At 38.7% G+C, this 24,417-nt stretch overlaps 1 protein-coding gene across 2 annotated transcripts in view; it reads left to right on the top strand.

The window, feature by feature from the left end:
* Window positions 1–23,458, top strand: part of GLRB (glycine receptor beta) — a 59,777-nt gene extending 36,319 nt beyond the window's left edge. For both annotated transcript variants that reach the window (XM_021539575.3, XM_021539574.3), the window contains exon 10: window positions 10,188–23,458. In XM_021539575.3, coding sequence (XP_021395250.1) covers window positions 10,188–10,484 — 297 coding nt within the window. In that variant the 3' untranslated portion in view covers window positions 10,485–23,458. The remainder of the gene's footprint in view (window positions 1–10,187) is intronic.
* Window positions 23,459–24,417: the final 959 nt, after the last annotated feature.

The raw sequence follows: 24,417 nt of genomic DNA, 5'->3' as shown, positions 1-24,417 counted from the left end.
TTTTGAATAGTGCTTAATCTTAGAAGGGATCAAGACATTAAAAACATGCTGGTAACTAATGGCTAGCAATCTGACGATTTGGTCCCTAGTGATTTGGGGTCAGAAGTTCTAAGTGAAAAATTTGTCTTTTAATACTGTAGCACTATGGTTGCTGCTTAGCTTCAGGTAAATAAAGTAACAAACAGCTTTACAGTTGCTGGTTTTCTCATAATAAATAGCAGCTGTCAAACTGTAACTATTCAGAGGACAGGACTCTCAGACAGTATTTGCTGAGAACATACTCAAATAACACCCAGCTCATTGCTTTCTGTGGGATGGCCACAGCTGCACTGAATTGCATGCCTGTGAAGCCAGGAATCCAGAAGTCAAGGCATTTGTAGACAAAAGACCTGTCTGTTTTTGTCAAAAAATTCCTGCATTTCTTGTGTTGCCAGGTGTAGTTTATGTGTAAATCAGTCAGATTTCATTATATATATATATATATACATGTACATCTTCACTCAGGCTGAAGTTTTCCATCATGTTGCTGAATTCCTGATATTTTAGAAGTCCCTGTTTGTGCTCCAAGAGTTATCAGACATTCCAGTCCAACTGCCTTCAGTCCTAAGTGATATTTACTTGACATTTATTCTGCAGAAGAAAATATTTTATTCTACAACATGTCTGATATGAATTTGGCTTGTCCTTTTCAATGACTCAGCAGTTCTGTTGTAAAATAAAACTATTAGGCTAGATCCAAGTGATAATATTGGTACACGGTGACTTCAATGTTTCCTTAAGGAAGGAGTAGTTTATGCAAGAATGGCTGAAATCCTGTATCAAGCTGGGATTGCCCCATAACTAATGACCCCCAGTCTAGAAGAGCTGCAGGTATTCCAGAACAGTGCACTTAATTACCATAATTCTCACCTGGTAGAAGAATCTTTTGGAAATGTTTTGGTAGGCAACTAGTCTCAGCTTAGAGTAACCCCATGACTATTCTGACTTGTGTCACGAGTAATTCCCCAAGCCTAGGCAACATGAGAAAGAAAATGGCTCTGCTGTGGTTTTGCTTTGCCTGAACTGAATGTGATTATTTTGTGTTCACCAAGCTGCAGGTCCCAAATTCAGCTGTTTCTTCTAACAAAATATGCAACAGAGCAGCATAAAATAGATTTTTTCCTATTTCCAGTACTTTAAAAGTGTTAAGTATTCAGCTTGATCAATTACAAGTTTAACAAAAAATTACAGTTTTTCAGTAGTGTGAACAAAACCAATTACTAAATTACTGATTCTCCTTGGTATGCACACCCTCTAAGGTACATGCCATTGTCATATCCATATGGAAAAATTAATTATTATCACCTATGTTGTGCTTTCATAGTTTAATATTTTTTCAAGAAGGCACTGGTATATAGTGTGTTTTAAGACTTAGAAGGGGAATCATTATCCACAGAAGTTCAGCAATGTTCCCCATGAATGGTGTCTAGCAGTAGGTTGAAGGTTTTTAGAATCAGAATTCAGTCTGCTCTCCTCTTGTAGCATCTCTCCTCTATGATCTTTAAAGGCCAGCCTCAGCTTCTCACGTTTGACTTGCACTTTTCAGGGTCTTCCCAGTTTGTTATGAAAGACCTTTAATATTCCAATAGATTCTGATGATCTTTATACAGAGATTTACAAAAAAACTTCTTTTACAAGCCATAGTGTAAATATGTATTCCTTGCTGTAAAAGTTGGTCATGTGGCTTAGTAGCTCATGGCTAATGATCCAGCTTGAATTAATCCACCTGCTTTGAAACACAATCTACCAGAGGAAACGTATCCTGGGCTGGTAATTTCTGGGAAGATGACCAGGCTGAGGTAGAAAAAGGTCCCAGACCAATGAATCATTTGACATCAGGATGTGGTAGGACAGTGATGCTAGATTTTATATATTTGAAAGCTATAAATCTGCCTAGCTGAAAACTCCCTTTCTGAACCTGCTATTGTGTAGGAGTACTTTGAAAGTTCTTGGCCCTGGAAAAGCCTGTACTAAAGTCCTAAATCAGAACAGGTGTAAATCTTTTGGTAGCTCTGCCTTCTAATCCAAAACTAGGCCTGCCTCACAAAATTTGGGTTGCTCCCATGCAGACCTAGTAATGATCAAGTAGAGAATGCATTTGTCATAGGGAAAATATGCAAGGGAGAGAAACATTAAAGAAGCAGGTAATGGAAAAAAACCTGTATGTTGGAAGGCATAAAGAATACAAAACAAAAAGAGGCCAGAGTACTGTCCCAGAACTTCAGGAACTGTTTCGCATCAGGGTCATGTAGGATTTGTGTGGGAGGCAAGAGCAAATACTTTGCTAAATGTCTGGAAAGATTTAGGTGACTTTAGGAGAACAGGATGACTTATAACTGCACCCCTAAAATAAATGTATGTCCTATAGAAATGTTTAAGGATGTTCTTTTTCCACACAGGAGGTGATATTCAGGCAAAAGTGACTGAGGGTGTAGCTGGAAATGTCAGCATAGCTGAAACAGTGGGTAGACCAGATGGGACTTGAAGGTAAAACAAGCAGAAAAGATATGGCAGCAGGAATCTCCAAGTGGGGAAAAACAGAGGGCATGAATAATTCCATCTATAAGTGTTTCTCCTGTTTCAATTAAGATCTTGCATCATGAAACATTAACTGATACATATCTGTAAGTTATTAGAAGGGAATAAAAATAAAATTTTAAAAGGGAAGTTACTTTGTTTCACTTTAAAATGCCCCTGATCCTGATGCTGTGGCAGTTGGTGTTCCCTGAGCAGCAAGTTGTGCACTTCTTGCTTTTGCAGTGTTGCAGCAGTGATGTCTCTGCAGGAAATCTGGGCAAAGGGCCTGCGTGTAAGGTACAGGGGAGCTGCTGGGTTGAGAAGATTCTTGGTGTGAGGAGGATCAGAAGGAAGCAAATGGGGTTCCAGTCTTCGTGGAACAACTTGTTTTCATGTGCTTGCTCTATTTGTGAAAGTTAAAATGGTATCTGGTTTGGAGACTTGGAATATTTGATTTTTAGTAAAAAACAACCATAACAAAACCTCATGATAATCCCTAAAAATACAAGCAGCTATTGTTCCAATTTTATGGAGTAAAGGGATAAGCTTTCCAGCTTATCTTAAATATTAAAAGCTTAATGTAATTCATAATTGTAGTCTAGGAGAGGAGACCCCCTATAACAGAACTTGTAATGGTCCATTGAAAGTTTTCAGCAGAAAGCACTTTTGTCACTGTGTCAATAGTCAGTGATCATGGCCAATAATCACCAACAGTGACAGTGAAGATGGCAGGGTGAAGAGAGTGCTCACAATTTGCCAATCATCCAAAGATGGAGAAAGGCTTCCATGGATGTATAGCTACTTCACCAGATCCTGGGAACTGGCTGATTAAAAGCTGCATGTTGCTAGCATACGCCAACCCCTCAAGTCCAAGCTTTGTGAGTCATGCTCCCTCCAACAAAAACCCTTGAAATGTCAGTGCCATTTTAAACCCAGAGGTTTATCAATATGACTGTCTGATTAAAGTCAAGTGGTCTGTCTGTCAAGATCACCCTGAATCTGTAGGGAAAAGAAGAGAAAATAAGCACTTCTGATGCATTTTTCCAGGAGAAGCAGTGGCTATGCACTTAGAGGCAAAAAGAAAATACAGCTTGGCTCCCTCAGCTCATAGCGGTTGCAAGTAGATGCTGTTCTAAGCAGAGGAGAAGATTATGCAATCTGGTGATAACTGCTTGCACTGGCTTTTTATTGGGAATCCTCAGCAGGAGTTTGTATGTGTTTCCTAGCAATGAAACATCATACAGTGAGAAAAACAAGCAAAAAGGGAAATGTTTTGAAGATGAATCATTTTTTTTTTCTGCTTTCATTGCTGACGTGATTACAGTGAGAGATTGCACTGTTAACTATAACAACACCCCTCAATTTGAAAAGTCACATTTTCATCAAGCCCATTTTTAGAAGCTGTCCCCCACAGATAATGTGTTAATGACTGGAGAGAACATTTGCTAAAAGAATGGTTCTGGCAGATGATGAATAGCACTATGCAAGTGGTGGTAATAGCTCTAATGCCAGTTATTTTAAAAAAGTGGTGCTATGCTTACTTTATCTTGTCAGAGCCACATCTAAGCTCTGAAACCTGGGATGGGTTATGTTCATCTCTACTGAGTTATAATGTACTTGACCACTGGTAGTGACCTGTGGTTACCTAGTCTTTGCAGGTTTTTCCCCTCACATGGAACTCCAGACTCAATTTTTTTATTGTAGAACCACCAAAACCCCAGCTTACATTTTACCTTGTACACAAAACCACAGGCTGCATCCTATTTTAATAGTTCCTGACAGCATTTCAGGTACAGAGTAGGTACTTTCTGCTCCAGTGACTCCTTGGAGATAATTCAAACACAACTGTAAAAAGGCCCCAAGCAGTCTGCTTTGAGCAGGGGGTTGGACTAGATGATCTCCAGAGGTCCCTGCCAACCTCAGCTATGCCGTAATACTGTGATATTTTATGCATTAATATTTTTTGTCCTGTGCTTCGCAAGGAATATTTGGAATGTGGTAGCATATTCCTGCTTAGCTGCAGGAATAAAAAATATACCCAGTGTGAATGCAGACTAATGCTAAACAATCATTACTTTATTGATGATCTACATCGATCATTATGGCAAGAACAAGAGAAAAGCACAAAACAAGCGCAAGAGAGATGAATTACAGAGCTTGTTAAAAATCTCCTCCATCTTGTATGGAAGCCCCTTCCAGAGCTGGCAGCACTGGGGACAGATCTGCCAACAGGAGGCTGGGAGCACAGCAGCAGAGGTGGTTTTGTGGCAAGGAGGATGTGCTGTGTTGGACAGGGAGCACAGCATTCCAGTGGGGAAGCTCTTCAGCCTGAGGGACACGTGCTGGGCTTGAGAAGCTGCCAGTGCTGCAGCATGTTTGAAGCCTTGCTAGGAGTTATAGATAATATGTTTCTGCTCTGAAAAATGATGGCTTTTATATTACACTTCATCCTGATGGATAAAGAGGACTTGATCACAGAATGTACAGTTAATTGAGAAGGATACTTACTCTATTTGCACAAAACAAATTGAATCAAGTCCCTGATATTTTTGGTGCTGTGAAAGGTCAGATTTCACAAATTTGACAACTGTCTAATCTGGATGGAAGAATTTAAATAAAAAGTGTGAATGGTGGTGGTGAGCTAATAATGCTCAAACCAGAAGTAAAGCTGCACTAATTTAAGAAAAACCCCAAAACCTAACAATCAGCGCAATTAAAAAAAAAAACAAACTCTAAGATTTAAAGCTAACTCAGCTTCAAGCATTTCTCTTTTCTTCTCACTGGCAAATGGGAGGCAATAGCAATTAATATAAGCTGAACTCAATAAAATAATTCTATAAGTAAGAAAAGCAATATATGCCTAGCATAACTGAAGGCAATAGGAAGTTACTTTGCATATACAGCAAGAATACAATACCTTGTAAGACAAGTTATGGTACTATACTAGGTAGAGGTAGAGGTGCTGCAAGAATTAACTGAAAAGAGAAAAGCATTGAACAAATACTCTGCTCTGTGTCTGGGGAAAAGCCGAATATATTCAATGTGTGCATGAAATAGCTCTCAGTCACAGTAGCTGATGAGAATGTTAAACAGTAACTATTAAAGTTAGACATTTTACAATCAAGATTTCAGCTTAAGTTGCATCTAGAATTTTTTACAGTCCTGGTCTGTTGAGTGCTGTGGAACATTAATGTTGATTTTTTTAATAAATCCTTTAAATCTGGGAGGTTTCAAAATACAGTGAGAAGCTAACTTTGTGCCAGTATTTTTAAAAGCTAAGTGGCATAACATGAATAATTATAAGCCTGACATCAATCAGTGGAGAACATTGCATAGCTTACAGGGCTCTGACTAATAATTATTGTTTGTAAGTATCAATTATCTTTAATATTACTCATAATTCAGCCCCATGTTAGCTAATAAATGGGTCAGTGAAATTAAAGTTGATCTGCATGTTTATTGATTTAATCAAACTGAATATATTAACTTTTTTAATTATTATCAGTTAGGTTGATAGAGGTAATGATGCAAAGGTAAGAAACTCTTTAAGAACATTTTTCTTGGCTTCATATGTCAGCCTGGTTACATCATCTGAATTAAGCAAAATCAAGGTTAGATTTGTAACCATCTCTATGTAGCAGCAGTTAATCAGACTAACTATAGTCATGCCTCGTGTCTGAACACTGAAGCCAAATAAATTCAGATTAGAAATAAGGTACATAAGTTTCTGAGGAACAAGGTCATGGAAAAAATTCTCCATCCTGGATGTTTTTAAAGGAAAATCTAGTGTAATTAGTTGGGCCAGTAAATGTGGAAAGTAAGGAGGAGCACCAGAAGCAGCAGAGGCAGAGTTTGGGAGTTAGTTGCCCCTCCAAGCCAGTCTGCATGCATAGAGAGCACTTACTCTTTAATCTCTTTCCCCATTTTCTTCTCACATTATTCCCCTAATTCTGCAAACAAAGGCATTCTGCAGAGGCACCTGTGCTGCAGCTCTGGAGCAGCAGCAGGTGCTGAGCTTGGCAGCAAGCACCAGTCAGCTTGAATTATTTAAAAGGTGAGAAAGGATCATCACAAGGGGCCTTATGGATTCTAGAAAGCATTTTAAGGTACTTCTGAGCTGTTCATCAAAAGAGAGGTGTTCTGTTCATCCTACCAAACCTAGACATGGTAGTCCAGTCTTGGAAGAAACAGGGAACTAGGTCTGTGTTTTGGGCCAAGCCCCAGGAGCCATCACCTTCCTGTGGTCTCCTTGCCCCCCACCAAATCCCTGCTGGAGGGACAAGGAGTCACTGCCCAGCTCCCTGGGAATGTAGGGTGTCCCTACACTATCCCAGAAGCCTTCTCTTCCCAAACAGCTGCTCCCCATTCCCTGCTGGGGAAAAGCCATAAATCTGGTGAAAGCATCCTGTGGGTTGGGTCTGACCCACAGGTAATGATGCTGGGGCAGGATAAGGCAAATGACATCAAAGATTTTCTGTGTCAGGATGAAGTCAAAATGATATAGCATTTAACATTTTACTTTTCTTTACACATCTTCAGTCTAGTACTCTAAAATCAAGTTTTACAATATTTTTTTACAGCAATATTTTCTGTAGCCTTTGGTAAGTTTTTTGTGCAGTAAATGTGGAAAGTGAGGAGGAGGCATTATTAGGATTATTGTTAGGCTTCTAGCACAAACTAAGACAAAATTAATAAAAAGCAGATACTCATATATACTTTATATTATCTAACATGGATTAGGGGAAGTTGTAGGTCAACTGGACTGAATTTAGTTTAAAACAACAGAAACATTGGAGACTTGAAGAGATATAGGAGAAAAATTTTAGAAATATGTTTATGCAGCAACTGACTGATAGGAGAATGTCAGATTTATAGAGCCAAGGAAAATAGATGAAATTATTTCCAAAAGTAACATATATACTTATTAAAGAAAAATTTGGGCCAAGTTGCTCATACAAGGAAAATTGTGTCACCCTGATAAATCAGTACTCCAGCTGACACGGAACTAGGCAGAGCTCTGTGTGAACATGTTGTGAACAGTTCTCTGCTTATAAGGCAGAGGTGACCTAGAATCTACTCTCAGTCCTGAATGGGAATGAGAACCGAATTGTAACAGCCTTTAGGGGAGCACTCTAGATACTGCAGTTGGAACAGGAATATTCTGTGCTATAAATGAGAGAATTTAAGCTACAATTAGTGTTACTGAATTTTTACAACATATTGCTGGTAGTATGAGGAATAGACTACAAGTTTTCAAATCCAAAAGAAAGCCTATCATGTCATATACATTTCCATTTCTTGTAGTGGTCTTACTAAATCTTGCTAAGTTTGACCATGGAAAAAATCTAATATTCCTGTGACTCTTCAGTTAACATGCACCCCAGTCCTGCAAGCTCATTTTTCATTGCACAAGGGTCTGTTTTATATCTTTATTACCTATGTCATTGGATATGATCTGATTGGAAGGAATGTCTCGGATCAGTGAATAATAGCATCGTGTCACCCAGGGTCATGTAATCATGTTTATCTATGTCTTAGTCACCACCTTACTAGACAGTTTGCCCCTGCTACCCCAGTAATGAACACTGTCTTAAGCTGTCAGGTCTTTGAGGACTGGAAGGCAGTTGCAAGAACTTTGTATGTATAGTTTTGTCCTGTCCCCAGGGAACACCTATCTTGTTTTTCTTTTTAATAACCTGGAATCTTGATTTTGTGGTGGTTAAGGAATGGTATTCTCCAATTTAGTACTCCCACTAAAACCATACACTGCTCCACCTCCTTCCTCCAAGTGCAGGCACAAAAGGTAAAGATCATGGTTTGAGATAAGAAAAATTTACTGAAAATGGCAATCAGATAAGAAAATGAGCAGTTACAGCAATAATATTAACAATAAAAGGTGTAAGAAAATAAATTATTCACACAAATTCTCTGACAATAGACAATACCTCTGCACGTTTTGTGGACCAGTAGAAAAGTCTTAGTTCCAGAAGAGAATCCCTTTCCCCAGCCCTAGCAATGACATGAGGTGATATAGAATAACCTCTGTACCCTGGCCATGCCTCCTCCTGGCTACTGCAAAAATTAACCCTCTCCTGGCTGGAACCAGGACAAACCTGTACCTCTGTTTAATGCATCGATTTCAAAATGTACTGTTTTCATGAGAAATAGAACCCTGGCAAATTTGAGAAAGTGTATCCACTTTTTTCGGAAGAAATAATGCCATGCCTGTCTTCCACCTTGCATTAGAATCAGCTTTGTCAATAATGGGAGTAAAAGCCCCAATCAAACTTTAAGTCTCTTCCTGATTGCCTCAGTTCTTTCCATGCAGGATGAGTTGTCACTGTCATAGAGAAGCTAATAATATTCTTCAGAATATTTTTCATTCATCTATAAACCTAGTTCTGTATTTTATGACCCTGTTATTATTTTAGTAGTTACAAAATATGATCATGCAAATATCCCAAACTAGCAGCCAAAAACTGCAGAAAGCCAGAGGTGGAGAGAGCTGAGGATAAACTACCTGAGGGCATTGTGGAGGAGAGACAGGCTAATGGGTAAATGGGACAGAAGCTTTTGGAATAACTGAATTTTAGTGGACCAGTGGCTCCAGGAAGCCTTTTGAAACTTACATTTATGTCAGTTGCCCATGGGTATAGCCTGATTTGTAAACTATCAGTTTTTCAACTAATGCTCAAGTTATATATGTGAACAAATTTATTGTCTATATTCTTTTTTTTTCTTTTTTCCCCTCTGCTTTCCTGAGTAGTCCAATTGAAATGAAAGTTTGGGATAGGTTTGAGAGAGGCACAAAGCACAGTGCCTTGCAAGCAGTCTCTAAATCACTTCAAGCTCCCTGTATAGTGTGGGGTAGGTTCTCCTAGAGATGTGTTGAATCTGAAATAAAAACTTTATAAAATCCAAGGAAGGGAATGTAGGAACCTTTTTTCCCCACAGAAAAAAGTATTGCTTGATCCCCAAGAGCACTAAAGGAGCTATAGGAAACACAGGAATTCTGTTGTTGGATTTAGATTTCCCAGTTAAACACTTCTGCAGTGCTGAGACCAGTGTCACATCTGTGTTGCCTGTTTTTAGAAAGGCACTAAGCTCCATCGGTACAATGCAATATGGTCACCCTAGGATGAGGTATAGGATCCTGATCTAATAACTCTTTAGAACCAGAACAAACTGAAATTATTGCATCAAACATTGAATTTTAGGGCTAATTCTGACTATGGGTTTCAGAGTTTAGAAAAATGCAAGTATTGAATAGTATCAGGTCTGAAGGTTCATCAACACAGAATCAATATCCAAAAATACTCCCCACAAAAATATTCTCTTCCCTTCTATCATCATAAAATGAAGAAGTCTAACTATAGCAGATTGCAGAGCATGAAGCACCTTGTGCATGAAAAATTACACAATTACGAATGTTTGGATTAGTTGATATGATTGACTGATCATCCTTAAGTACTTTATAACATAACCATTCCACAAATTAGTCTGATGCAATGTATCCCTATCAACAAGTAATTTTCTGTATGTTTGTTTGCAGTGTTCTTTAGCAGCTGCATGAAGTTTGCTAATGAGTTGTGGTGAGTCAATCATGATTCCCCTCACTCTTTATTTCATAGGTTGGTGAGACCAGATGCAAAAAAGTTTGCACTTCGAAATCTGATCTGAGATCCAATGATTTCAGCATCGTTGGAAGCTTGCCAAGGGATTTTGAATTATCAAATTATGACTGTTATGGGAAGCCCATTGAAGTCAACAATGGGCTCGGGAAATCTCAAGCCAAGAACAACAAGAAGCCTCCTCCTCCCAAGCCTGTCATTCCATCAGCAGCAAAGAGAATCGATCTTTATGCAAGAGCACTGTTTCCTTTTTGCTTCTTGTTCTTCAACGTCATATACTGGTCCATATATTTATGATAAATCTTTTCTTTATTTTTTTCGTATGTGTAAAATATAGCCCATTTCATTATTCCTTCCCAGTCATGAAGGCCACTGTGTGAAATTATTTACATTTGCAAAGCAATATGTTGCATCTTGATGCCATGCGATTGTACTGAACATATGGCATCTGAAATTTGAATGAAAGCATGACACTGCAATGTCTGTGCTCTGACCAACTTTGTATATAAATGTACAGCATACATTCTGCTTTAGGAATATATATGAAGGACGATGCCTACTACATTATAAAGCTGAATAACGCTCTTCAGTTATTAGTAACATACAGAAATTTAAAGTGTTTCTGATAATGAAACTGATGTGCACGTTGAGTATTATTAAAATCAGTATTCTAGTATATGTAGTATTTAACAGCTTTTCTGCTGATTTCCAGAGGAAAAAGAAACACCCACCAAACATCTTGTTCATGTATAATTTCAGCTGGTACTGTTAAAGAAAAAGCTTAGGTGTAATTATTATTATTTAGGCTTTGTAAGTGAAGGCAGCATCAAGTAAGCAGATCTTGTCTATGTGGAGAAATAAAGATCAGAGAACTATTAATTTTGTAAAATCAGCTCATTTAGGAAAAAAACCCCAACAGCTGTGTCCATGAAGCAGGCATAGTTAAGTGTGTTAGAATATGCTGGCAATAAAACATTGGGGCAAATCTTAACTGCTGTTTCTTTAGGCACAAACTAGATACAGTACATTAAAAACAAATGGACCACTTTCTAGACTAAAGGTATCAGGAGTTTTGGAAAGGCATCACAAGATGCAGCTAAATATCAGGTTTGTTATACATTTTTACATTAGTTTGTCCTCTGGCTCAGCTTTTGTAACATCTGGCAAGCCTGCAGTATGTAAGTCACAATTTTTTTTGTTGTTGCGCTGGACACTTCTTACTTGATTTGTTTTGTTTATTCCCTTGAAAGCTTTCATTTTAAACAAACCAGTTGTCAAGACAAAACCCCATTTTCACCAATAATGATACCTTTTCTTGCTTGCGTGCTAGCTAGCACGTAGCCACCAGTAGGAGTGAAAAGTGTCCTAAAGTCTAAGGGCCTGAGACTCTCACGAGCCCTGGTGTGCCTATGTGTTAATTAATGGCTGCCCTCACCAACTCATTGATCTGGCTGCTTCATTTTGGAGAAAAAGGTCCTTTGCATGAAATAGTTCTTACAGGAGACTTCTTTCCATTTTCCAGAGGAAAATCTATGGCATGGAGACTACCTTAATGTGAGCTCCTTGGTGTGCATAGGGGCTTTAGCCTCCTGTGGATGCCAGGGTACATCCCTTCATGAGGGCAAGTCGTGAGAAGACATGGCCAAAAGAAAGCTGCATGTAGGTAGGCATGTGAGTAGAGCGTGTTTCCTGAGAACAGGGACTTGGCCTCAGCCCATGACAGTGTCTCTGCTGGGGAGATGGGGCACCACAGCTAGTTACAGTGTAAAAATAAGGGAATTCATAAAAGGAAATCTGGACTGCTGGCCCCTCATAGGCTTGGAAAGGACTGGTTTAAATACATGAAACCTTCCATACTGGGGGAAACAAACAATCCCACTTGTGCTACATTTCTGGCATGTCCAGGATGTGCTGAGCTAATGCAGGACACAAGGGGTCTGTTGGATCACTTGGGAGTTGTCCACAAGGAGAATGTTGTCCACATACAGCGATCCTGCACAACCAAAAGGTCGAAAGTGGGGATATAAGAAGAGGAATGGCATACCACACTGGTTTCACTGGACAAGTGGTGAACCTGCACACCCAGAGCTTTTTGAAGCCACTGCCACCTTGTGATCAGCAGGCTGGCTGCAGCAACTCGTGTTTGGGTTGAAGAGATCTGCTCTTCACAGTATGGTCACACACACTCCACCAGCTTCCTGGCCACTGTCTCATGGGGGTTTCAGGCAGCCACTCGAGCAAGTGACCACAGTTTGTCCTTTGGGTTTCTTTCTGATCTGAAGAAATGGAAGGCAAATTACAGATGTTATTGAGCTGTGTTGCACAAGGGCTGAGGGAAATTATATCTTTAAGGTCTAGTTCAAAGTTTTAATATTTCTATTAGTTGAAGGTAATTGCAGAATTGACAGAGACTATATAAGAAGCAATAAGGATAAAAGAAAGAGAGAAAGGATGGGAGGGGGAGCTTTTATACATACAGAATGGTATATTTATATACATTATTTATTCTCATACTTGTATCTTTTCTTACAGTACTGGAAAGAAAAAAAATAATTACATTGTGTTGGAAATTATATGAATTTTGGAAGATAACTTTCTTGTTAGAACTCTTATTAAATGATTTATCTGTAATTAATGTCCACATTCTATCTGTAAAATCTCAATTATAGACTTTATTGTTAAATTAATCTTTGTTCCTTCTTGCTTTCCTGCTTACTTGATGGCTTTTGTGTTTTATCACAAAACAATCAATAATACACTGTAATTGCTTTCCAACTCACACAAAGGGAAGCAAAAGGAATGTATATTGTTCAGATAAAGGTTTTTTATTCATTACAGCACAAAAACTAAGGCCAGAAGAGAAGTTTAACAGCAAATTTGAAATTACATTTAAAATTAAACCAAGCATCAGCTATAAAGTATTAATTTTCTTCTTACTTACACTAGATAATATTGAAGTATTTGTATTACATTGGAATATATTAGCTTGTCCTACTGAGCAGTAATAATTATTTTTTTTTCTTTTTCTTCTTTCTACTAAAGGTCATCAAGGGTTTTGCATACCATCTCACATTATGGTCCACCAGCACCCTCTAGTTGTAAAATTTAGCCTGTTGACTGATTTCCAGAATAAGGTGCAAATATAAAACTTCATAGGCAAAATAGGATCCTAATGGCTAATTATAATATAAAAGAAAAAAAAACATTTAAAAATAAATGGGCAGAAAATCAATGTGCTGCTGTAGAAATTTTCCCTGCAGTTAAAATTTTAAAGTATAGACATGAAGACATTCAAGTAGTAGCAAAGATGAGGTTCATGGAGTGCAGCTTAGTAACTTGATTACTAGTCCTGATGTCTAAACAAACCACATGACACCAAAATCTGGTTTTGTGGGAGAGTCCATCTGTGTTTCAGCTGACATTTACTTCAAGTTCTGCTGTTGACTGGTAGGAGAGTCACAAATTTTTTTTCTACCCTTAAGAAAGACCTTGGTATTTTCTTGGTCCTTAGACATTGAGGGGTAATATTCAAGTAGCTAATTCTGTACTTTTGTAGTATCATCACCCTTTAGATATCTTTCTACAATTTTTTTTCAGCATTTTGGAACACATTCAAACACTGCATCAGGAATTTCCATGAATCTTATTTAATTCATTTCTCTACTGCATCTACAAATTTAAGGTAGGCAATAAGTAAGGATGCAATTTGAGAAGTGTGTCAGCTGTTATGCATTCATTACCTGTAGCACACAACGCCTGTTTGACACCTGGTTTTAGGAGCAGCCCTTCAGTGTGTAATGGCACCTCCTCTTTTCTTCTCTTAATTTCAAGACTGTGTGTGTGAGCAGTTCATCTTTTGAGGAAAGGAGTTTATTTTTGTAAGTGCAGTGTAGAGAAGATTGACCACTTGGAAGCACTGCCAAGTAGCTTTCATTCTTAAAAGTTTTCAGAATAATTTGGACTTGTTAACAGGGGAAAGGAAGATGTCTTTTCTGCCCTATTCCCCATTAAAGAGAAAGCAGCAATACTGCCTTCTGGGTTAGTGTCATTGGGCATGACCACAGTGATTGATCTGGCTGTATAATCTTCTAAAGGAAATACACTTACAAGTAATCTTTATTTAAAAATATATTACTCTGAAGAGAGACAATACCTTACTTAAGCAGTCTGTTATAGCTGTTAAGGGAATCTCTTAGCAGACCATATAAGACAGACCATGGTCTCTGCTTCAATTAAAGCAGGTTATCCTTATGGTTACTGGGGGATTGTGATGGGAGTGTTTATAGAATAGATAGCATTGAATTATTTATTTCCAAGGGAGTGCAACTTGAATACATGCAGAATCAAGTGATTTTTCAGTATATTGAGATATAGTAGTGCTGCAATGAGTACAAATGAGGTGTGTAGCAGACACAGGAATGAGAGGACACTGTTACTTGATGCTTTCATGTACTAATTCCAGGATTAGAGAAGGTAATGGGGAAAGAAATTCAGATACAGATAAATTTAATGGTTTTATTTCTGTCAACTGTTTAATTTGTGTCTAGAAATTTGTTTTGTATATAAATAAATTACCTTCTTTTTATATTCTATAAGGAATTAATAAAAAACTAGGAAAATTAAGCTCATCTCTGGTGCCCAAAAGATAAGGAAATTAATTATTTTCATATGAAGCTTTGCACCTAAGTAAACAGTAGAATATAAAGAAAAATTTGAGGACATAAATTTCTCATCATTGTGATTTTGTCTGTGCTATTGTATCAAATCAGTCACAGGCAATCTAGGCTCTCCCAGATCTTGCAGCACTCCCTTGCATTTGTCTTACTCAAGAAAGTTGCCCACCCCTGTACTCCCCCTGCACCTGTCCTCCTTCCATCAGTGGGAATAGTGTCAGCATACATTTAAAATTACCTGGCTATTTTGAAATCCTTCTGAAAGCCCTTTATTGCTACAAGTATGTCTGTGCTGCAGTCACTAAAATTTCTGCAGCTATTGCAGGCTTATCCAAATTAGCCTTAAACTGGCTGTTTTGGGGAGGGCTGGAAACATCACCATGGTGACAGTGAACTGTGGCTAGGAAGCCTACCTGCTGGTTAGGGCAGGAAGAAATATCCTTGGAGTTCACCCCCACAAAGCTTTGTGCTGCCTCGGCTGTTGTGCTCAAGCTGTTGGTTTAAAGTGAGCTGGTGTGGGTGTTCACCAGCCCGTGCCTGTGAACTGTAGGTGTGTGCTGGGTGACGCATGGTGTGCTAGCACAGAGAGATCCTTCCTACAGCTGCTGGGACCGTAAAATATCCTCTCCACAGCTCTTGATCACCTACAGGATTTGCGACATTTTTAAATTTGTGCACTGACAGGAGCATTTGGTGGCAGTGACAAAAAAATGCCAGTTTGCTTTTTTCCTGAACCAATGCACGTGTAAATGAATGAGTTGGATTCACCCACCTGATCATGAATGAGGTTTCCTCCTGAGTCTAGGCCATAAGACTATCCCTCTTATGAGCCATTCTGTCTCAAGTCCCTACCTCTAACAGTGGATATTAGATCACAATCTTTTGAATGAAAAATGAGGCTAAAAAATGTATTGAGAATAACAAGAATGAGACTGTAAAAGTATTTTTGGCTTCCTGGTTGTCCATGCAGGTCAACCCTAATTTTGAGGGGCACCGATTGCTTTTCAGCATGGGAGTGCCTCTCAACATGTCAGTGCCTGTCAGGTTCTGGAGACCAGCATCCAGTGAATCCTTCCTAGAAGGGTGGTGTTTGAAGGGCCTTCAAATTTGTTAGTCAACTCATCTTTTGAGTATTGAGATAAATCCAAAGCTACCTGGCACCATTAGCTGTCACACAGAGGCAGCAGGTACATTAGGCACATATCTTTCAGTACAAGAAAATTAATGGCCTTTCATCTTATTGCATGAAAATAAGGTTTACTGTGACAGAGACCAACCAATAAGGCAACGTGGAGTAACATCTTGTTACTAAGGATTTTTGTCCCTTCAGGTAGTTACTTAGGCCACATAATGTGCTTTGACAGAAAGAAATATGAGGATTGTAGAGCATAAAGAATAAGGTATTGTATAACTATTTTCCACCTGATGAGTTCTTCAGGCTGCGGCAGTGGGAAGTGTGGGGGTTTTCATCATATATATCTGTGTCAGTCTGTTTCTTTCTACGAATATTCACAGTGGGAATTATTTTTTTACTTGAAGAAGCAAACTCAAGAGGTTTTTGGGCCAAGGAACCCTCCTGAGTATAGCAGGTCAAGCTGTTGTACCCGTTGCCCCCTGCAAAATCCTTTCAGCTCAGAGGAAACCTTCTCTAGCAGCATAAACTGCAAAAAAAAAGACAAATCTCTGCTAAAACTGTGGCTGCTTCTGAGAGGAAAGTCTGTGTGTAGGCAGCCCCTGTGCTTCCACCTTTTCCTGTAGCATACATCATGATAATCAATAGTACTGTTTAGCTTTTCTGTTCTGCAAAGCACTCCTTTTATCTAGCCTGAGTTATTTCCTTGGCAATAGGCTTTAGATATCCTACCTTTCATCTCTGTGCAGTCAGAGCAAAGATAGTGTGTGGCTCTATCAGAGTTCATGAAGGCAAGCCAGTGCTGATGTTCAAGAGCACTTAAATGGTAATATATGAGAAGACCTGGGACATACTTGTTTCTTTAATTTTAACCTTATGTTTGTTATGCCACTTCAGTTATGTACCTATAACTCAAAATATTCTGATATTTGGATAAATTTTCACTACATGCCTTTTATTTTTAGTTAAGTTTATGAATTTCCTGTGAAAAGCAGAATACAAAAAAAAAAGTAGTCATGTGACATTTTTTAAAATGTTGATTTCTTCTATTAACCTTAAAACTTGAATTTGATCCAGAGGCTAGGGAAATAATTTTTCTTAGTGTTTAATAAGCCTTACATTGTCATAACAGATTTATCAGTGTCTCAGGCAGGCTCATTCTTCCAGATTAATTTGTTTGTTTCTTTGACTCTCGAAGACAAACTCACTGGAAAACATTAATTTGGAGACTGGCTATTTCAAAAGCATTAAACTGACAGGAACTGACTGTAAAGAGTAATAGTTCTGATCAGTACCACTCCAGCATCAGCTTCTGCTGTTGACAATGCCTGTCTTGCTACCTGCTCCTGCTTCTGACAAATCCTGTTTAGCCTCAGCCTACTGGAGGGCGTAAAATCTTTGTAGGCTTTTTAAAATATTTGTCTGATTGTGTCAGCTTCTGAGACAGCCTGGCTTCCATTCCCCTTCTGGGTGTGCTTCAGGACCAGACTATTACAGAAGTAATCTTTTTACAAGCAAATACAAATGATATACAGCATCCACCATGAGATGTCATCTACTTTGTGGAATTAAACTTTAGACTTTATTTAGTAATTCTTCATGTTTTCTAGTTGTTTCCCCAAGTTAGAAGCTTCTTAAATACATAATTCTTACAATAATAAAACCAAATGTACATGATGGCAGGACAGGATCGCAGTGGCCTTGTTCATTTTCTCTGGACTTTACAGCTCTTATCTTGCTGTGGTCTTTAAGCCAAGGAGATTTTGGAGGATATGCTGCAGCTGAAGTAATTTTGGCTACCCCAAAGAAGGCTGGAGAAGGACAAGACCCCTCCCTGCATAGGACCTGCCTTGTATTCAAAGCTGCATTCAAAGCAAATCGGCCAGAGGAAAACGCAGCTGTTTCCCAGGCCCTGTGCCATTGCAACAACATGTTCATCACATTCAACACTTGATGAGCTCTCTTGTAACAAAGAAGCACTTTCTTGAGAAAAATAACAATGCTGGTGCCATAATAATATTCCCAGGCTCTGCAAGTTCATGGGAGTATTCTACACTAGTTTAGAATACCAAATGTTACAAATTTTACCATGGGAGATTTTAAACAGCAAGTGCATATCCAAGCTGTCAGTACTTTATTATCTGTTACAGATAAGCATGGCTCTATTGCTTTATTTTTCCTATGCCTTTATATTCTTCCTATTTCAGGAACAGCATTTTAAAATGGATATTTTTCTAAGCATACTAATTATTAAAATATATTGTGATTTACCCTATTTTTTTTCCCCACAGGAACATAAAGAAGAGATAGGTATTTTACATTACAGTGCTCTTGCAGCAAGTTTGCTAGTGTCTGTGAAGAAAGTTTAGATGAAATTAAATAGGTTGAAAAAAATTTCATGGAGTGTGCAAATGAAACAGCCAGGAATAAACCCAGGAATAAACCCATTTATGCAAGACTCACACTGAGAGTCTGATGAGCTTTGACAATTGGAATAAATTATTTTGTCTGAAAGGAGATTCCAGTTGAAAAGATAGGACAGCATTTAATCTTTCAACAGTTTTCATTTCTCAGGTGAAAATAAAAACCAAACCTTTATGAAATAGACCAGGTTGAGGTCCACATTGACCTCATACCTGCACACAACCATCGTGCTCTCCTTTAATCCAGTCTTTTTGCCAGTTCCTGCTGTGAGAGTTCAACCAATGGATTTATTTCTTCTCTGACCAAGCAGTAGGAGGACTGCTGTTGGCTGAGTGCACACGGGCCCTGGCAGAGGCACGGCTCTGTGCACAGCCCAAGTCTGCACAAGGTAAGTGACGCTCTGGAGATAAACAATACCCAGTAAGCAGAGGCCAGTGTCCCTTCCCCAGGTCTCCACTGGAAATTTGGTAGATTATTTCCTCTATTTTCTTCCATTCTTCTGCACCACATGACAGAGGACAATAAGGTGGCTTTCTGTTGTGCCAAGGGTCTTTTGTTTAGATAGATGTGGCTGGGGCAAAAAATATTATCTTGCTATATGTTGTACAGTGCCTTAAAGCACTGCTGTAATGCACACGAGCAGTAATAAAAAATATTTCATTCACTATTAATCATAGATTCAGTGGCATAAAATAGTGATACAGCTATTTGTCTTCTCCCAATCTTAACATTTCTGGAAGTTGTCTGACTTCAGACTGATTTCAAGTGCCTGGTCTTCCCCCTCATCTATATTGGCTTTCCATTGTAGTTCTTCTGATTTATTATCAGAGGAGAATCCATTGCATGTATTCTTTCCTTTAATATTACTTCTTTCTAATATCTAAAAAATTATTCTTAAAATAACCTCATAGTTCCTTACTTGGATCCAAATTCCTCATAAGACTTTGCAGAAAAGCAAAGGAAGAAGTTGTAGCTTTTAAAATGATATATTTATCCATTTATAATTTAACATGCAAAAGCATCAATATCTATATTTAATATAATGGCATTCCTAGGACTAAGCCTGCTTGAAAATGGTGTGTCAGGATTTAATAAATTGCCAGTATTTTCCCCTTCCATTATTAATATTATTTTGTTTGGCAAGCATTTGCAAAGTGAATCCATATCAAACCATGTATTTTTCCAGTTCCCTGTAAAATAAATCATCCCCTGCCAGGGCACAGAGTGAGCTATGTGGGCCATGGAATATACATCATGACAGAATCATAGAATATTCTGCATTGAAAGGGACCCATAAAGACTGAGTCCAACTCTGGGCCCTATGCAGGGTACCCCATGTGTCACACCTTGTGCCCTGAGAGTACTGTCCTATCCCTTCTTGAACTCTGTCAGGTTGATTCCTTCTCTGGGAAGCTGTTCCAGAGCCCAGTCACCCTCTGGGTGAAGAACCTTTACTTGGTATCCAACCTTAACCCCCCCTGACTCAGCTTCAGGCCATTCCATTGGGTTCTGTTACTGGTCACAGAAAGAGAAAATCAGTGCCTCCTCCTCCTCTTCCCCTCACCAGGAAGTTGTGACTGCAGTGAGATCTCCCCTCAGTCTCCTCCAGGCTGAACAGATCAAGTGACCCCAGCCACTCCTCATATGGCTTCTCCTCAGGGCCCTTCACCATCCTCATAGCCCTCCTTTGGACACGCTCTAATAATATTTTTTTTTATATTGTGTCACCCAGAGCTGCCCCCAGCACTCAAGGTGAGGCCGCCCCAGCGCAGAGCAGAGCAGGACAATCCTTCCCTTGTGCCTGATACCCCCTAGGACATGGTTGGCCCTCCTGGCTGCCAGGGCACAATGACTTGTGCTCAACTTCATTGACCAGGATCCCCACGTCCCTCTTTACTGCACTGCTTTCCAGCATGTTGATTTACCTTTCATTGTCTATGCACACAAACACGGTTGTCCTATCCCAGGTACAGAATTCAGCACTTGCCCTTGTTAAGCTTCATACAGTTGGTGACTCCCCATCTCTAATTTTTCAATGTCTCTTTGCAGGACTCTCTGTCCTCAAGGGAGTTAACAGCTCCTCCCACTTTAGTGTCCTCAACAAACTTAGTATTTCTTCAAGTCCTATGTCCAAGTTGTTAATTAACATGTTGAAGAGAACCGAGCTTAGGGTGGAGCCATGCAGAACCCCACTAGTGACAAGCCTGATGTCTCCCCATTCACTGTAACTCTTTGTGCCTGATCCCTGAGCCAGTTGCTCATCTATATGATATCTTTATCCAGCTGAATGCTGGATGTTTTGTCCAGAAGCATCCTGGGAGAGACAGTATCAAAACTTTTGTTAAGTAAAAGATTACATCAATTGGCTTCCCTTTATCACCTAGGTAATCATCACCTTCATCATAAGGAAGACTTCCCCATTATGAAGTCATTCTGGCTGTCACCAATGACTGCCTTGTGCTACAGATGTTTATCAATACTTCCCAAAATAATCTTTTCCAGGATTTTACTGGGCACTGAAGTCACATACTGGAGTAGCTCCTTCAATTACAAATATGAAGCAAGTATTGTCACATAGAATGTACAGTAAGTTATTTCCTTTAAAGAAAAAGTGTGATTAGTTGGTATCCAGTATTTTATTAGCTCACCAGTGCTTGTAGTGATCAATAGTAATTGATAGGTATATTAAGTGAATTACTAGTAAATGAATTAATAAAATGGATACAGTAAAACATGGATATGTTTCTGGGGATTTGTTGGCTAAAATCTTGAGGTGGGAATTTCCTGTCAGGCAATGCTATCTGCCATTTAAAGGATGTAATCCAAAAGCAGTGTAGATAGAATCACCTGGGGACTGGTTCGTACACAGGAAGTTAAAAGTGTGTGCCACAGGTCTGTCTGACCGATGGATTGCTTACTGCTGGGTTGTCTTTCATGGTTGACATTCAAGAGGAAAAGTTTGCAGGAGCCCATGAAGGGTGGTATTTTCAATCCATTTCACCTCACTGTCATTTCATGGAGTATTATTGTAATTGATTATTCATATGTATCACACAATCATTTGTCAATAATACCGAATTGTCTGTTCATGTAATGAGGCACTGAATTGAGATGAGCGATAATTAATAACATTATAAAATAATCAAATGATGAATGGAGAAAATTCCATTCTGAAGCATAACATTTTTGCTACAGACTTTTATGTGCAGTGCTGCAAGAAGCAAGTGAAGAAGCAATATTGCAATCTGCTATCTTGTTCACCAGTAGTGCTTGGAGTGCTGGTGTGATTTGCGATTTTTCTTAACTGCCTCAAATAACTGAATGCTTCTTACTGTGAAGAAAATCTGAACTATTGCTGCCATTCTAGTATGAAAACATCAGTAAGAATTCGATGATTCTGGATGCACATTTGAGGAGATAAGTTTCTGATCTCTTTATGTTTCTTTAGCTTTTTCTAAAGGCCTTGTGTGTTTTGTGTAAACTCATTTCATTGCCTTTGACGTTTATTTGCTACAGCTGACCAACCTCTAAAATTAAGGTCCTATTTTGTTAGTGCCACTAAAACCACAGGGAGCCCAGCAGAATAAAGGCAAATGTTTGTGAGGGTTCTCCTGCCGAAAATGCCTTTCTGTGCTCTTATTTACGTCAGATACTATCAGCAAGGACATTTTTATAGTTTTAGTTATAGAAAATGAATTCATTTTATCGCATCAGAAGATCTGCTTAATTTAACTGCAAGGCATTAATGTTATTTTCACAGTAGCTACAGCTGGTACTGATAGGTCAGGTGCAGCTAGGATTTAGGAGAGAGCATGCATCCCTGTCATTGCCCCACATATTCCTAGCTGTGGCATAAATCATCTTTCTGCCCGTGTTTTTCTTTGTCACTTGTTCAGACTTATGCTAGTGACATTTCCAAGATTAAGGTTAGGTTCTTGTTGTTAACAATCATTTTTGAACTGCCCTTGAGACCCCAGGAGCTCATCTTTCTTCTGGAGCCCTTCATGCATTCCCTCATTCCTTGTGCTGTGTATGTGTCCCTTTAGTGAAAGGAAGCCAGAAGTTTGGAATTGTTCAGAACCCAGCCACGTGTGCACATCACCTCCGTGCGTGTGTCTCATAAAGGGCAATGCAATTAGCAAGGAGCAAGGTCAGCCTCAGGTTAAATGGCAACTCCACAGACCACAATAATGACTAGCAGTCAATATGTATAAGATAACAGTGCAACACAAATGAAGTTTCAGAAAAGACCTGCAAGCATTGTTTAGGTTGTCTTTAATGTCACAAAGTCTATTAAACCCCATATTGATAGCAATTGTGCAGTTAGCAGAATGTTTTTTTCTGCATATTTACTATGAAGTAGATGTATTTCTATTCCAAAGTGTGAAATTAAGTGCCTCATAAGAATTGTTTAGCTTTCTCTTACGTTTTTGTTTTTTTTTTCCTATTGTAAAAGCTCGCCATTAACACCACACTCACAACCAATCTCTGGGAAGGTATGCCACTGCAGAGGTGAAAGTAAAAATATCTGTGCTGTGAACTAGTTCTGGGACTGAACATCTGAAGTGGTTTTTCAGAACTAAAAATAAACTTCTGTTGAGCACAACTCTGTATATTTCCATGCTAACTTGAGCAAGCTGTTTCTTGATTAAAAAAAAAAATTAAAATAAAAAATTATGGGTGTCAAATAGGTAGATGGTAAGCCTAAAAGAAATTCCTGTTGTGGAAAGATCATAATGGTAAGGATAGGAGAGCTGAGGTTTCAAATCACAGAAATCCTTTCAATCTTACATCGTATTTCTGATGTGGTTTTTTAAAGTATAGTTAAAATGTCTGCAATGGGTAATTGGACAAAACAAAAACTTTCTGTCTTTTGCATATTTCTGAATAAAGGAATTATTGTCTTGTCTCATGCAATTCTATCTATTCCTTGAACTTAATTTATTTTTAATGTTGCTAAGTGCTTGTACTCTATATTATAATTTCTGAAACAATTTTTCTTTTATCTATTATTGTCATAAAATAAATTACTTTGACATTTGCTTGATGCTTTTTCTTTTATTGATTAATTTAATGGAAAATATAATAGGGACTGATAGGTGTTTAAACTCTTACTCACTATAACTTAAATTTTACTCTATTTTCCCAGAGACAGAAGACCTGAAAAAATTATAAAACAAATAAATAAAATGCACTACAATAACATAATAATTTTTAAACAAAATCCTTATCATGAAAATATTTTTAAAAGAAGGTTTCTGAAGCTTTTTCACTTTTAAAAGCAAAACCTGTTACACTGCCAGTTTGGCGTACAGCTGCTGTGCCTGTGACCAGTGGCAATGGGGCAAGTGGAACTTATGCCTGCATGCCTTCTGATGCTGCTGTAAGGTTCAAAAGGGAAATAGCCTTTTGAAGAAGAAAAAAAGATATTTCTCCCTTGTTTCCCTTTACTGTGGAGGGAGCAGCAAAGCAGACTCTTTCCATCATACATCTCCCTACACTGACAGCTGGCCAAATTGTGTGTGCTCCACTGAGCAGCCTGGAACGGGGCTTCCCAGCTCCAAGGGGTGGAAGGAGGTGACACTGTCCTTTCCCCCTCCCCTGCTTTGGCCCTGACAGCCTTGGTCCCCAGCCCAAAAGCAGGATTAGCACTGGTGTAGTCATTGCAGCTTTCCTGCTTGTTCAAAAAGCTCTTGGCCTCAAAGCCTTGTAGAAAGGATGTGAAAAAGAAAATACATAAACCATTCCAGACAAGAAGAGATTCACTCCTGCAATGTGGAGTGTTATGAGAAGCTGTCTTCCCTGGATTAAGGAGTTTAGCAGTAAGTTCTGCTGTGGTAGGAAGCATCTTTGCAAAGCTTATGTGAACACTATCCTGAATGCTGTGTAAGGTCATAAAGCAATTTATAGTGTTGATTAGCATGGAAAACCACTGTAAGAACTTCCATTCTCTATGAGATTCAGTGCTCATGAACTAATTTTATCTGTTGGGATACCAAAA

Source organism: Lonchura striata, chromosome 4 (assembly GCF_046129695.1).
Source record: "Lonchura striata isolate bLonStr1 chromosome 4, bLonStr1.mat, whole genome shotgun sequence".
Taxonomy (NCBI): Eukaryota; Metazoa; Chordata; class Aves; order Passeriformes; family Estrildidae; genus Lonchura; species Lonchura striata.
The sequence above is the reverse complement of the archived record's forward strand: the minus strand, read 5'-3'. Positions and strand labels throughout refer to the sequence as shown.